Genomic DNA, 16,537 nt, shown 5'->3' on the forward strand with positions numbered 1-16,537 from the left:
GCTTGTGAACGTGCATCACTTCAAATCAAGAAATAGACAAACATCAATACTTGCCAACATCTCGCAAATAAAAGTTGCAAAACAACACGTTGTGCCTTCACCCGTGCCTGAGGTTAGTAGCTACTGCAAAGTCTAGATCAAGAGCAGCACTGAATACCTAACTGTACCAGTCTGTCCACATTCTGGGAAATGATAACTTGTTACGACACAACCTAAGCCAGGAAAACTCCAAGAAAATCTTTCCTGTCCACACAGGCAAGAAATACTGCTAACAACTGTTTGATCAGATTGCACCACAACTGAGCGGTTATTTTTCTAATCGAACTGGAAGGTTTTGGCATCTTCCATCCTATTAAGCATCTACTCTGGCCAAAGAACACAAAAAACTTGAGATTCCTATCTGAGAAGCACACAAACAAATCAGCAACATCCCTCTAAGGCACTGCTACTGGAAGCTAAAGATAGGCTTACTTCCAGGGCCCGTTATCTATGTCTTAGAAGTTTACAGCTCAGTATCTTTTAAAAAAAACCATACACAACTTTATTTAGTAGCACTGTACATCTAGTCAAGTAATTGAGACAAGGTCCATAAATTTAGTGTAAGTTGCAAATAATCAACCTGTGTTTTTCTAAAATACATTTCCAGAACTCTGTGTTATATAGCTACTTTCACTCACAAATTCGCTGCCCCTAGTTTTAAAGCAAGTCTGTGGTAACCACCTGCTTATCACATCACTGAACTGACAACTTAATTTTCAGATCAAGGATCACAGGTGATTGATTTTGGACTGCTTACACTTCCAGCAGAAATGCTGTAATGGAATTTAACTTGAAGAATATGATTCCTGTAATTCCTTGATGATATAAGTGCCTACTAAATCTAGTATTATTTATTTAATACATTATTTCAATACAGTCGTTATCCATCATAAGACACTAAACTATTGAAAGGCCCACCCAAAGCTAAAGAACATCGCTGCCTGGAAAACATGCCTAGTGTAACCGTCATCTAGAAACGTTTCACAGGAAGCCGGTTTTGTTCCAGTAGTGTTGATTTAAAGGTTATCCAGTCAGAGAGGCACAAAATGAGAATTCATTTTAAAATTTCCCTTTCTCACTAAAGCTTGCAAAGTGCATCAGCAATTAACAATTCCTATCACTTCTCCCAGTTTGCCGTGTGAAAAGCCTCAGAACTCATCTTACAAATTGCTCTTTTGAAGATCAAAGGGAAGCCGAATTTGTCTGTGCGTGCTCTGGATGAGTTTGTAATTTACTGGAACTTTCAGAGAAGGCTTGGCAGCATGCTCGTTTGACAGCCCCAGGGTACAGGATTCAGGGGAGCGCTGTGACTCTTCCCTTCTGAGTTCCTTCCTTGCCTTTAATTGGCACCTCATTAGAAATTAATGAAAATGACATCCTCTGTTCTTCCTGCTCCAGGCACAGAACACTACAAAAAGGCCCATCACAATTCATAACACATTCAATTTATATAGCAATGGCTCTTAAGCATTATTTAAGAGATGCGAATTTCTTGTCAGCAGTTAATAACTTGTACTGAGCGGAAGCAGAATGAAAAAAGATCGTGAGAGTATGCATGTATGTGTGTATGAAAATTAAAAAAAATAATCTTTCTACAGCTGAAAAGTGTTGCGTTTGAACTTGAAGAACCCTCACTGGAACTGCCTTCTCGGTAATGAACTGTTTTTCTTCATGGCAAAGCCCTGCAGCACTGTCAAATATGTCTAAAACTCCATGCAGTGTCAAGGGAATGAGCTCAGCGGCATCACCTCTCTCTGGACAGGTCTTACAGGAGACAGTAGAGCCAATACAGCAGTCACCCAAAGATCTCCGAATTTGATGTAAAGCCTTCGGTGTAAAGAAGCAGCCCACTCACTCTGTCCTCTTTTAGAAAGGCTGTGCTCTGTTGGACAAGTCCCAGTTATGCTACATTAATATCTCTAGGTATGTCTATATTAAAACATTGTCCAGTATGTATAGATTTTTCTTTCCACTATGTCTCACTGGAAGAGTCATCAGAACACATCAACAAAAAAAGGAGGTGATTTCCAGTATTTTTAACATTAGGACAAGAAGATGTGTAACAGCAAATAATAAAATTACTGTTCTGTGGTGTCTTAAAGAGTTAATTTGGATTTTAACAACAGTGTTTAAGACACAGCTTTGGAACAACATCATATTTATGTGGTTAATCCTTTTTCCTTACATCCAAGCAACCACACAGAGTTATCCTTCTAAAGATCATGTCTGCCTTTTTATCGATTCTGAGTACCAAAATTTCTTTTAATGTTTACAGGTAAGGTTTTTTCCACATTTTTTCCCATTGCTTCAGTTAAGGATTAAGATGCCAAGAATTTAATAGCAGTGGTCCAAATTCAAGGTCAAACAGTGTTCTACCTTGACCATTACTTTTGAAGAATATACATGCTTATTTTACACCAGTTGATTATATTTGTAACACTTCCAGTTAAACATGCATCATTACCTATGCTTTGCAGTATGACAAAAAAGGATAACCTGATCATGTATGGATTCAGAAAACTTTTTAAATGAATGAAAATCTGAATGTCTTTATTACGTGCCATTTCCCACCGCCCCCCTCCCCAAGGTTGTTGACCTGGCTTGTCATTCATGACCTAAAGCAATCCAATTTTAGGGCAAAGTTAGTGAGAATGGTTTTAAGGCAGCTTCTTTACAAATGACAAAAGCTACATACTGATGAGCATTGGTAGAGCAGTTTAGGTGACGTGACGCAGGGATGACCTGCGTTGCTCAGTGGTAGGGGTTTGTTTGCTTGGTATTAAAAGTGAGTAGTGCAGGGTATGCCTACTTTCACATAACATGAGAGCATTTCATTATAGGTAACACATGTACTGAAAACAGCATTAATGAAACATTATAGCTGCACAAATAAACCAAAGATCTCCAGCTTTTTCAGCCCTGTTGTAAACATGGAAATAGACTCCTGCCTCCCACTTCTCTCACTAAATATGTGGAATATAAGTGCTTATTATACATTCTTTAAAATATATAGGATGTAATATGTAATTTAGGAATGCAGATTTTCCATTTTCTCACTTATTGCTGAGGAACTCAGAATTTTTTCTTTCATATTCATGTTTTACTAATACATTTTATGGACTTTAACAGAAGTATTCCCATAAAGCTATATATATCCAGTGGAAACAAAGAAAACAACATTTATGTTGCAACAACATTGAATTATGGAACTACTTCAAGAAAACTTGAGAGGAACGAACTAGATGTATTTGTCATCCAGTTTATGAAAAAAGGCAGGTCTTATTTTTATATTTTAAAAAATTACTAATCAGTGGAAGGACTTTTAAAAAGTTGCTTTCAACTTCATTGCTCTTACATAGCTGCAACTGCGTAGAATCGCTAAGTCATCTTTTCTCCAATTCCCCCCAAACTTGTAAAACTCTCTTGCTCCCAATAGTAGGGAGTTTTCTTCTATTTTAGTCAAGTACCTGCGAGCAGCCTCACTTGATATTCGACATGATATATGAGCAGCCTCATTTGATATTCGACAACAGCGGACCAAGAGCAGAAACTCCTGCTTCTACCATGCTGAGCAGAAAGAGCCATACCAAACCACGTCATTGACAGTGCCAAATTTCTTCAGTTTGATAAAAATCTTACTGGATACTTCAAAGTATCCAGACACATGATTTCCATAACAAGAACTTCAACATTACAGCTTTTGACTTCATGTCTGTTGGCTTCACAGATAACGTATGTTAGTTCTGCAATGTTCCAATATCTGAAACAAAGCCTGTCTCATGTCCAAAAAAGCAAACACAAGAGTAATCTCTAAAGGTTGAAGACAGACAGATGCTGAAGAAAAAGACAAAGGATAACTTGGAATCTTTGCAGCTTTCTATTGCTTCTCTTCACCTGATATTAGGTATTCAATATAGAATTCATTAACTGGGTCTTTGTAACTAGCTTAGCCAATCCTTTCTCTCCCCACTGCTGCTCAGAAGGACTGCTGCCTTCTATCCAGAAAACATTTTATACAATGTTCTACGTTTCACAGGTGCAACATGAATTACACCTATCGTCTATTTCCAAATCCTTTGGAAATTATCCCCCTGGTGAGACACAGTGAATTAACTAAACAAACTTCTCCAAATGTATCAATACAAGCACAGTCAGAGAGCACAAGTGTAAGCTTTCAATACATGATTACATGAAAAAAATAATTAGCAGGTAAAACTACAATATGCATTATCACTGGGTCTGATGAGCACATTGAAACCAGTTATGAACACAATCGTTCCGTGAAGGAGAGAGCACCTCCTGTGGAATCTAGTCACATTAATTATTGTTTCAGAAAGATTATTTGCATGTAGGACGAAACCCCAAATAAGCTGTCTGCATTAGATTATCATCCTCAATTCCATTAGATGAACAGTGTCACCGTGTCATCAACTTTGGAAAAGCCAGGTTGGATGATTTTAAGTGTATGGTGAAAAAGTCTTCCCCCTGCCCCCCCCCCCCCCAAGTAACTCTGAGAATGAAAATATTTTCAGTTAGAGGTCTTTTTTTGTTTTAGCTAATGATAATATAAGATGTGGAATGTAGATGCTGATCTATCTTCCTTTAAGCTCTGTAAGAACCTTGTCATCTTTGCATATTTACTGATGTGCTTTGTGTTTCTTCTCCTGTCAAGTGACTATGACTCTCTCCCGCCTTACAGGGACTTCTGAAGCTAAAGTCATTAACATCTGAGATCTCTTGAGACAAGGCAGTACATCAAGGCCGAACTTTTAAAGGGGAAATTAGACAGGAACTAATTATAACTTCTTGCTACCAGTGGAAGCAAGAGCTTCTGTTTAAAGTATCTTTGAAAAATAAAAAAATGCAAGTGTTCTCTGTATTTCCACCTCTGATACAGATCTGAGCACAGTTGCATTAGAAAGCCGGACGCCACTGACAAACAGTACTCACCACAGCGACATGATCCCAGTTCCTGCTGTACTAGCTCCAGTTTTGTTTGGCACTGGAAGCATCGGCGTCTACTCTTCTGTTTGGATCGACTGGTTTCTTCAGGCCTGTCATTACTGTCATCCAGTAGCCGTGGCCGTTTCACAGGAGAAGCCTCACTCTCCGACTGTGAATCTGTTGTATTCACAACAAATATTTTAGGAAAAATATTAGAACTTCCATGCTGAGGCATCCCTTTGGGCAGCTTGAAGGTATATTGCTTTCAGCTGGGGCCACCACCAAGCAGCGTGATACTTCCCATTCTATTGCATATACACATTTTCTTAACAATCAAAGTGAGCATCAAGTAAGGGACAAATTATCTTTCTTCCCTGTAAGAACCCCTCCTGCTGGCAGTACTGAATAGAAAATGAACTGATTACCTTCCTTCCAGCCATGGCTGGGTTATATAGAGATACTTATAGAGTACACACCATCCTAAACAATTCCAGGCTTCATCTGCCATCTCATTAGTTTCTCCTATGCGCCTTCTTCGTTCTCCCTGCACAAACTAACTGAAGTAGGCTACTGATGAAAAACAACTGAACGCGGGTTCGACCTATTTTGTCCCTGGGCAGAAGGGAGATTTTTAAGGCACAGCATGTAAACTGTATCTCTTCTGACTGAAGGCGGTACATGAAAGCACCATACTGTGCTTCCCTCTCTTTCCACATGGACAACAATTTAAATGTAAATTAGTATGTACCAACAATACAAATCCAAATAAAATAAGCCCAATCTGTACATTCATGCTATAAATTCAAAGTTCTCAGCCATTTTTAAAGAATTAGTCAGAATGCTATTTGCATTAATAACTTCATAAATTTCAGCTTATAAGAAAACAGTGTGTGGAAAACCTTGAGAAGGTAAAGGACAGTATTCCTTCAGGTAGCGTCGTGCCTTTTTTTTTTTTTTTTCCTTTTCTTTCTTTCTTTCCTTCTTTTCTTTTACAGTGGAGACTATGTTGACCAGGGCTCTAGAGTAGCACATGAAATGCACATTACTGACGGGAACGTGGGATGCCCTAGCTTTTTTTTTGTGGCATGTCAGAGACAGTGGATTTCAGCAAATTTGCCGCTCTGCAAGCTGACTTGAAAAGACATTTTCCCTTCCCAAACCTGTGCATAGCAGAATCAGTTCTGTGTTTCTTTTTAATAGAAGCTGCAAATAAATTTAATCAAAACTGCATTAAATTAAGCTGTTTGTGTTGCAAGGAGATCAACTGCTGGAAGCCATTACTGCAGTCAGTCAGCGCTCTAGTGCAAGATGGTGATCAAGAAACAAAAGCATTAGTTCAGTTAAATCCATTTTGAAAGAACATTAATCTAACAAATAACAAGATAACGACAACTTTTTGGCAGGACGGTAGCCTATTGAACATGTTTTTACCGTTATTTTAAGTTTCCATTGCGCGGTGTCCTGTGCTTATGGAAAACATGTGACTTTGTGTTAGCTGTCCTGGATTAGCCAGGAAAAGATAACTGCCATGGCTAAACCACTGTCCATATCCTTGTTATTTCAATGATTTTAGATGATCCACTGCTTCTCAACATCATGACTTTCCTTGAGCAAATAGCTAATCAAGTCAGACCAGGAATACCTGCTAGCCTCTCCCTCCGGGGTATGTTCTATTAACTTTCCCTGGTTCCTCACATGCAATATAAACTAACCCACTTTTCATACCTACGTTTCAGACCTTGTCTCACAGTGTTTTTCAGTTGTTGGACTCCAATATTACAGCCATTATGAATATACAACTTACCTCACTTGGGTTTACTTTAATTCTGTCATACTGCTTTTAAGACAGGCTGAAAATGGGTCTGTTTTTTCAATAAGCGTCCCTGCATCTCACGTTTCATAGAAAAGTGAGCTGCTTTCTGCACAGTATACAGGTGATAAGTTTTTATTAAGCTGCAATAACTTTATCTGATGTGTGTCTCAATACAGCCTTATTTTTGATCAATGTCATAGATTACAATTTAGACCTTACAAAATGCATCTACTAGGCTTCAATGTAACGTGCTCCACTTCTGCATGCCTGGCTGTGCAGGAGCCTTGGCAAGGAAGAGAAAATAGAGCATAATGAATTAATACAGTTACGGAAGAACTAGTCCTGTCTTAAATTAAATCTCTGCAGAAGATGATCCAAGAGGAAGATCCCCCGACCAGACTGCAGAGATCCCAACTCATACTCCGAGGCAACAGTCCTGTCACACAGACGCTTGTTCTCAGAGCGCCCAGAAGAGCAGGGTAGCCTTGAATGTAGTAGGGCGCACCCTTCAACACGTGGCTGGGGTATTGCAGCCCGCCTGACTCAGGGTTCAGTAGAAATCCGTTCCAGCCCACCTTGTTGCCAAAGATGGGGAAATACACAATTTGTTTATTCATTATTCAGGGAAAGACACACTGCTATTTTGAAATAGCTACCTCTCGCACATCTTTGCTTCTGGAAACATAAACCATTCTGGTACTTCTCAGAAGCGAATCTGGCATTCTGAATTAAGCCGATGGAAACCATAGTGGTCTGCTTATTATAAAGTCCAAATAAGGGATTCATGTGTATGAGTCAACCAGTGTCTGATCAGTTAATGAAGCCGTGTGCCTTAATGAGAAAAACAGCTACCGTAAGCCAGGCTAGTAGTCCTATAATTAAAATATTTAATTATACATTTCCTGTTAATTGATGATGACTAATTGAATATTAACATGAGAGGATTAATATGGTAGAAAAGAAAATTTAGATATCTGATTTTTTAAAACTCCTATCATTTTGCTATCAATTAAATTGTGTTTAACACTGAGGTAAACTTAGCCTGACTCTCAGGGACAGTACCAGCTACCTGATCCCTGACTGCACAGCGCCTTGAACACGCGAGCACAAACTCATACTCATTACAAAATGGACCAACAGCACGCATGCTTATGTCTTCTTACGGGCAAGTACAAGGAGTGAGGAGAAAGCACAGATAAGAGATCAGAACTTTTAGATTCAGTCCTGCATGCATTTCTTCCAGATCACCTCACCTTTCACAATACTGACACAAGCAATATCGGATGCAAAATAAATCTTCCAGCACCTGGAATCTTACAACATTAAACTTTGGAGATCTGATACCAAAAGGAAATTGTCATGCATAGCTTTACTACCTGGATTTCAGAAAAAAAAAAACACCCTACAAACAGGGTAAAGGGCTGCAACTAAGAGTAAATTCTCAGTGTGAACTATTAAATATCAAAAATGGCTACAGAGAACAGGATTCTTTCAGCCTGTGACTGACAGTGGCTTTCTTTAGAAGGATGATTTGTGCAAGAGGAATTACTTCTTGCTTGCTTTTAAGAAATAGTTTCCACACTCAACTAGCGTTTTAGCATTACACCTAACCAAGTACTCAGTCTGAGAGAAAAAAAAAAAAAAAGAGAGAAAATAACAAAAATCATAAAACTTTTCTGTAAAAATGAAGAAAAACAATAGCGATGAGACATCCCCAAAATTTCACAAAGAAATTGCTCAGCACCGGAACTGCCACTGACACTGTCCCATCGCAATTTTAATTCACGGTTAAGAAATAAGGAATCTTCTAATCTGTATCTGATGACAGAGATTCTTCTAACTCTATCAAACTCCCATTTGAAATGAGAGAACAAAGTAATTCAGCTGAGTCAGACTGAAACTGAAGGCTTGACTGGAAACAACAAGCAGACTAGTGGTTTTAAAAGTTATGTCTTGGAGAGAAACTCACATTTGTTCCTTACTGTCACTGTTGTTGTCTTCATTACTCATGTTCTCCCCTCAAAGTTTTCCAACTAAATGGTGTTACGACTGTCAGAGCTGAATCCTACTTTCTTACTCTCCTGCCTTGGAGGAGTTTGCAGGCTGCATGCAAATGGCTTCACTAACAATCATGATGGCCTTCCATGACATTTTGGGGAGAAGGTGGGAAGCTCTAAGCCCAGCAGAGACATGGGCTGAGAAAATGTAACAGGGAAGGAGGAAGGGAGGAAGAGATGCGAGAGCAGTAAGAGAAAGAGGAGCCCTCCTCTGCTGCTGCTCGCTTCATGAATGAGATGAATCTTTTTAATCTCTGGTTTGATGACAGCATTTGAGGCACTCTTTTTTTTTTTTTTGTCTTTTCATAAAGAACCCATCACACTGACAGACTGACATACTGACATTTACGATCTCAGCTGCCTGTGCAAACACCAGTAAGAGAGCAATAATTAATGAACCCTCAAACATTACTGCCATCTCCTCTGAAACTATTTTAAAAGGAGCTGGAGCTGCTAAAACCTCTGTCCATGAAGAAACTTGCATGGTCACAGACAATAACTACATAACAGGGATTAACTAAGGTTTGAGCAGTAACTTGTTGCCAGTTTCTAGTTTCGGGTTTTTTTTTCCCCCTTCATTATTCCATTTTTAGATGAGGGATTACTTAATTCCCTGGCATGTTGACTATGCATTAGAAATTTCATCTACAGGAAACTGCCTCTTTACAAATCTTTCCTATCACATTTACCAGAATCATCATTTAAAATCAGCTCCTCTACTTCAAATGAACCTAAATTAACACAGTTGTTCCAAACCCCATTTGCTTGTTGACTATTAATGAAGAGACAGAAATTAAAAATTAACATCTTATGAGCAAAGTTCGACAACCGTGACCACCTCAGTTCCTCCATGTTGCTGTACAATGCTGTGGAAACAGTAACTTTGCAACTCTGATACTTACATTGAGATGAACAACTCATCCCCTCATGCAGTCAAGATTGCATCTCAGAGCTCTATCAGAAATCTAAGCACACACCTCTTCAGAAGCACACATGCTCATAAGAAACTAATTTCTTTTGTGAATTCACCTCAATTTTTCTTAAAACACTACAGACAGATGTCTTAAAAATTCCTACATAAACCCTTTGGTAACATTTAACCACACAATCTGTTTTCTAATATCACTGCAGTGCCCTTCGCACCACCAATTCACTGATTTATTTTTTTTTCCCCCCTTCCATAGACTTTAAAAGCAATTGCACTAAAACTCATTGTACCTATACAAGGTGAAGTAGGGAGACTGCATAGGAATAGTCCCTACAGAACTCAAGTCTCGTCAGCTGCTTCTTTGCCTCAGGAGGCTCCCTGTGAAATCACTCTGGAGACTATAAATAACCCCAAGAAGTTGCATTACAGAAGCTATTACTCCTCATCAATTACCAAAACCATTCAACAGTAGTTTTTTCCAGCCCTAATGAGTAAAAAGAACCAGCCAAACAACAAAAAGCCCAACAACTTTTTGCCTAGCTGTTTGAGATACATAAAGGAAAGAGCTGCTGCAAGACATTCTAAATGCAAAACATTACTGATGGGCTTCAAACTCTGCCAGCAAAATTCACCCTCCCCCTTCGCAACAGAGATTAAGAAAAAGGCTTATGTTACAGACAGTGACTTAAAGTGTTGTTGGTTTTTTTTAAACGAACACTAAAAAACTCCAGAGCATCACAAAACTTGTGTACATGGCTAACTGACAGCATATCTTACAGCGCACAAATACAGTGCTATACTTAAGCAAATACGCTGCATAATAGCATAGGGTTGTGGCTGAGCTAACGCAACGAATGCAGCTTAGGGGCTCCAGCTGACTTGAATCCAGACAACCTGAAACGCAGGCAAGGCAAGGTGGGTCCCCTGGCCACCAGTCAGGAACCTGGCGGGATGCGGAGGGGCTGGCAGCCACAGCTACAGGGTACTTCAAGCAGGGACACTGATTTGCGTCATGTCACACTTGTAAGTGTAAGTATTAAGCTGCCCGTTTTCATAAAACCTGCATGTGAGATTAGTGTGTTCAAGACCTTGATAACTTTGTGAGATTCGATTAAAATAATCCAAGTGATTCAGAAGTTATTGTGAGACAAACTATGGGGGCCTTATTTCCTTAGCAAACTAGGTGTTTGTCCCTCACCCCCAGTGGTTTACATGCATCTACCTAATTTGTGTTTCTTATCACCAAACTTCAAAAATAAACAACACTCTTCAAAAATAAACAACACTCTTCAAAAATAAACAACACTCTAGTTAAAATTATATATATATATATATGGGTGTATGAATGAGTATTAATGCATATATTACTGCTGGCATACGATTTCATGAAAACAGAAAAATGTGGGAGCATAACCATACATAACCATATAATTTTAGTAACATCCCACTTACACATAAGAAAACACTTTTTTACTGTAGGGGAGACCCAACACTTGCACAGGTTGCCCAGGGGGGTTGTGGAGGCTTCATCCTCAGAAGTTCTCAAAACCTGACTGGACATAGCCCCCAGCCTGGTCTAGGTGACCCTGCTTCTCAGCAAGAAGGTTGGACCAGACAGTCTCCAGGGCACCTTCTACCCTCAGCTACTCTGTAATTCTAAGATTCATGGGGGGAAAAAAACCAAACCCAAAAATTATATACTAATTCTTTCCTCTCATGATTTTTGTTTTCCTCCACGCCTGTACAGTTGGTACTACCATCCATCGAAAAGGAAGTATAGCGTACTGCAGTGTACCTTAAGGAGGCTATTAACTACCATCTCTAATGAAGCAGAAGAGACTAATCTAGTGCCAGTAACCCAGATGAATGAGATGCAAGTTGAAAATTGTATGACAAATAGTGAACTACATAGCTAAAATGCATGTAGTAGCCCAAGTTATAATTAGAGAAAGTGTGAAAATGCTTATTATCCTTTTTTATCAATAAATTTAATAATTGCTAAATTAAGGGAAAATCTAATTAGTTTTCATCTCATATTTACACTCCAGCACTACATCTGTTTTACAGTTAAATTCTTGCATTACTCCCCCTACACTCTCTGATGTCAGCATGTTTTTAGTTAATGGAAGTGCTAATTTATTTCTGAAACATTTTTACTTATACACCAAATTGACTCAAACAAGTACATACTTAAATGTATTCAGGCACCTGTAACTGTAGAGTTCCTTTGATGGATTAACTTAGGGCACTTCAATTAGTTGAAACACTTTCTAAGGCAATGGCCAATGGTATTGCTGCTGACTGAAAGAAGGACCTTGTTTATTTAGAAGTCTAGGTGAATGGGATTCACGGAACCATGGAATTTTCAGAGTTGGAAGGGACCTCTAGAGACCATCTAGTCCAACTCCCCTGCTAAAGCAGGATTGCCCAGAGCACATTACTCAGGAATGCATCCAGGCGGGGCTTGAAAATCTCCAGAGAAGGGGACTCCACAACCTCCCTGGGCAGCCTGTGCCAGTGCTCCGTCACCCTCACCGTAAAGAAGTTTTTCCGTGTATTTGAACGGAACTTCCTGTGTTCTAACTTGTGCCCATTGCCCCTCGTCCTGTCACTGGGAACCATTGAAAAGAGCCTGGCTCCATCCTCCTTCAACCCACCCTTTAGATACTTGTACACCATAATAAGGTCTCCCCTCAGCCTTCTCTTCTCCAGGCTAAAGAGTCCCAGCTCTCTCAGCCTTTCCTCATAAGGGAGATGCTCCAATCCCTTAATCATCTTAGTTGCCCTTCGCTGGACTCGCTCCAGCAGTTCCCTGTCCCTCTTCAACTGGGGAGCCCAAAACTGGACACAGTATTCCAGTTGTGGCCTCACCAGTGCCGAGTAGAGGGGGAGAATGACCTCCCTCGACCTACTGGCCACACTCTTCCCTATGCAGCCCAGGATTCCATTGGCCTTTTTGGCAACAAGGGCACATTGCTGGGCCATGGATAATTTACTGTCCAATTCCTTTCCTGAATCACAAGAGCAAAGCCTGTAAACCTCTGGAGCCCACAACACGAGATGAGTTTGTGAAGAGAGAACTGGTGGGACAGTCCTGCTGAGCACTCAGCCTGGTGCTCACTGCCCAGCTCGTGCTACAAGGGTAAACAGCTGAGGAACGTGTTTAAAAACAGTTGCTGACAGCAAAATCATGACACAGATAGCGACTGCTAGTGTGTGCAGGCATGAGACCGAATTCCCATTGCCTCGATTACTGGGTGCAATTTATGCAGTGTAGAAGCTTCACACTATTCTAAGGATGTTAAGGGAAGTTGTGTTTTTTTGTTTGTTTTGGGTTTTTTTGTTTTTGTTTTTTTTTTTTTTTATCAGTAGCTGACAAACAGCATCTCAAGCCCCTCATATATTCAGACTACTGTAAAGAACAAACCTTGAAAAGGCCAGAAGAGAGAAAAGGCCACAACACTAAGCTCACTATTTAAAAAAAAAAGTGTACAGGTATTAATTTGAACTTATTTTCTCATTTTTAAATTACGTATTTTAGCAGCGTAGAGTTAGGGTCAGGAGATGGATGGGGCAGATTCTGGTGACAGTTAAAGTTGGAGAAAAAATGATATCATAAGTGGCCTAAATAATCAGAACAGGATTATTAAAATGAAGGAATAATGCACAAATACATATAGCTAAATGAAAACACAAGAAGGAAGAAAAAAAGCTGTAACACAGCAATATACAGGATGAAAAAGTTATGAAGGAAGTCATGAACATCCTGGCCATTCCACAGCACCTGAAAACTACTTACTAGTAGTCAAATACATATATTTACATATATGAATATGTATGTGCAAACACATGCAAATACACTTACACTGGTTCTGATAAAATGGGAAATTCAAAAGCATTCAGCAATATTGTAGTTTTGGTTTTGCTGACTTTAATGAGAACCCTCTTATGCTTTGTGAAATTCTCTAATATTGGATTAACAAGAATAGATAATGCTATAAATATTGCATTATTTGCTAGTCAGCTCAAGAGTGCATAAATAAGCGATGCTGCTCTGCTTCAAAATCCTAGTAGTATACTCCAGCTATGTCCTCATCAATCAGATGGTATACAGTATTCAGGAAGGTAATTCTTCAAACTAATAGCCTAAAACCAGTTCTATATAGAAACTACTTGCTCTGTTATTTTTCATTCATACACTGAGTTTTTCTAAGTGCACCCTTCCCCCCGTTGGCATAATGAGGGTTTTCCAAGGCTAAGACACAGATTGAGAAGAGGAATTGTAAAGAACTCTTTCGCCTGCTAGCAGTGAAAAATATATATATATATATTTGCAATATTTATCTTTCAAAAAACTTGTTTGTCATTAATTGTAGAACCTCAGTGATGCCATTAGCAACAGAAATCTTGCAGTGAGAGACTATAATTCCAAGGACTATAACTGATTAATGTTAAGGAAAAAACTAAGAGCTCTTGTCTTTTGATAAAAATTTTACTGAACGCATTAGGAGTAGGTTCTGAAATGCATAGCTAATCTATCTTCAAAACCCACGTGGTTTTGATTCAGTTATTTTAAATAAAGCTTAAAAATCAGTTTATATTTTGTGTTACTTTTTCTAGCAATCTTTGTGGGGAAAAAACAACTGACCCTGGCATAGAAGACAATATCTGTACACTTCATTGCTGTCTACAACACATTAGAAGTCAGGCTGGTTTCCTGGGCAGTTCTTACTGTTTTGAAAGGAGATATTTGGGAAGCACCTACACTAACTTGAACTAAAAACCAGAGGGAGAGGTAGAACAGATCAATGAAACTCAGAGGATGCAACAGTGCATGCGCTGTCTTGTATGTTACATCTAGCTCTTTTTCAACCAAGACGTTGGTCTCATTAGTTATTCCCTGAAGTTTACATAATGGAAAATAATTTGGAGTTGAAATAGGAACGAGAGATACCTTGTTTGCATGACAATTCAGTGAACATCGAAATATTTATAAAACCCTCACTTTGTAGAAAGGTAAGAAATTTCCCCTGTGTATGCTCAATGGACTTAAGCATACTTCCAAGAGACTCTAAAATAACTTCAATGTATTTTTTAATGTCCTTGTGAAATTAATTTCTAAATAGAAAATAGTGAAAACTTGTACTTAAAAAGCTGTCTGATGCTCACTGAAATCATTAGTCAGAATAGAGGCCTTCTCCGAGAGTCAGATGAAACCTTTGGGGCACTGCCCTCACGTATGGAAGTACAGCAGTAACAGGATTGTGGATTAGCTCCCTGCATGTTACATGCATTTTAATTTAAGACATTTAAAAAAAAAGATTAAAAAGCAAGTAAGTGGCTATGTGTTTTTAAATATATGTCAGCTAGTGGGAGCATAAAGCCAAGTAAGCTTAATAGATGCATATTCTCCAATAGCTATGTTATTTACTGTCAAAGGTCTGCTAACTGATCACAGAGATCCCAATAGTTCAGAAAATTAATCATCGCATGAAACCACCAAAAAATATTGAAGGTTAAATTGTTTCATTTTACTCAAAATATACATAAAGAATAAAATATTTACTTTTCTGTTTGAACACATCCGAGGACAAATCCTCTGTCATAATTCTGTAAGACTAATATTAAGATGTGTTCATACCTGTATTTTAAAAGACAGTGAACTTAAAAACATACAATTTTGTATTTGGCAAGAGTTTCAACAACCATACTGAAAACCACCTAGCAGACCATAGAGAAAAAGTGGTGAGACAGTGATAAGGGCAGCAGCAGCACACACTTTTTCAGGACAGGAGAGTATCTTACCAAAGCACACTTGGCTTATCCCACTCATGGCCACCGAGAACCCTGCTGCAAGGAACATTCCTCCTAGGCTCTTTGCTTTGCACTGACCATCCCAAATCTCCCACCTCCCCAAGCGTCTCGCTCCTGGCTCTTCTCTGCAATGCCTGAGGCACTAAACATTCACCTGTACTTCTGAAGCCTACCCGCCTCAGCTCTCATTAAGTGCTATGAATGCTACTGAGGTGAGACTAAATACCTTTAATCACCGAGATCATATTTGGTTTTTGTTAGTGTCACTGAAAAAATTAGGTTGGAAGGAATTTCTGGGGGTCACCCAGTCCAGCCTCCTGCTTGATGCAGAGTAAACATCAAAGCTGGATCATTGTGCTCAGAGCCTGGTCCAGCCCACGTTCAAAAATTTTCAAGGACTAAGATTTCACAGCCTCTGTGGGTACCTGTTCCAGTGCCAACTAGAGGAGAAAAAACCCTTCCCTTGATCTGCTGACTATACTTTTCCTAACACAGCTAATCCAGAGACTGTGTTTACTGTTCTCCTATCACCTGGTGCTACCTTTAATTTGACATTCGAAATAGTTTTCCTACTGGCTGACAATTCAATGTGAACGCCTCTCAAGAGATCATCCTGTCCTCCTGACTTAAGCACTTTTTCCTCAAAGTTGTTCTACTTCGAATGTGGTCTTTTTCATAACAGGATTCAGGATACGGAAATGAAGACAGATGAAAAATTTGAATCAAGAGCAAGAAAAAGAGATAAAGACAAGTGAAAGCTGAGGAACAGGCTCTGAAGTAATCAAGAAAAGTCTTAAATGGGTTATTTGGTGAAGTAAGAATGAAAAAGGAAGGTTCAAGGGCATATCCAAACATCACAAAGGATAAAAAATTATTAATTTGGTGATTTAAGAGGATAAAGGCAGCAGGAGTAACAGTTTTAAGTACCTGGAGGACATTCTC

At 39.1% G+C, this 16,537-nt stretch overlaps 1 protein-coding gene across 2 annotated transcripts in view; it reads right to left on the reverse strand.

Annotated features, from left to right (window-relative positions):
* ZFAND3 (zinc finger AN1-type containing 3) overlaps nucleotides 1–16,537 on the reverse strand; it is a 143,420-nt gene that overhangs the window by 16,688 nt on the left and 110,195 nt on the right. For both annotated transcript variants that reach the window (XM_082480879.1, XM_082480880.1), the window contains one exon: nucleotides 4,990–5,160. In XM_082480879.1, the coding sequence (XP_082337005.1) occupies nucleotides 4,990–5,160 (171 nt within the window). The remainder of the gene's footprint in view (nucleotides 1–4,989; nucleotides 5,161–16,537) is intronic.

This window comes from Vanellus vanellus (genome assembly GCF_965231255.1).
Source record: "Vanellus vanellus genome assembly, chromosome: 3".
In the NCBI taxonomy this organism is placed as follows: domain Eukaryota; kingdom Metazoa; phylum Chordata; class Aves; order Charadriiformes; family Charadriidae; genus Vanellus; species Vanellus vanellus.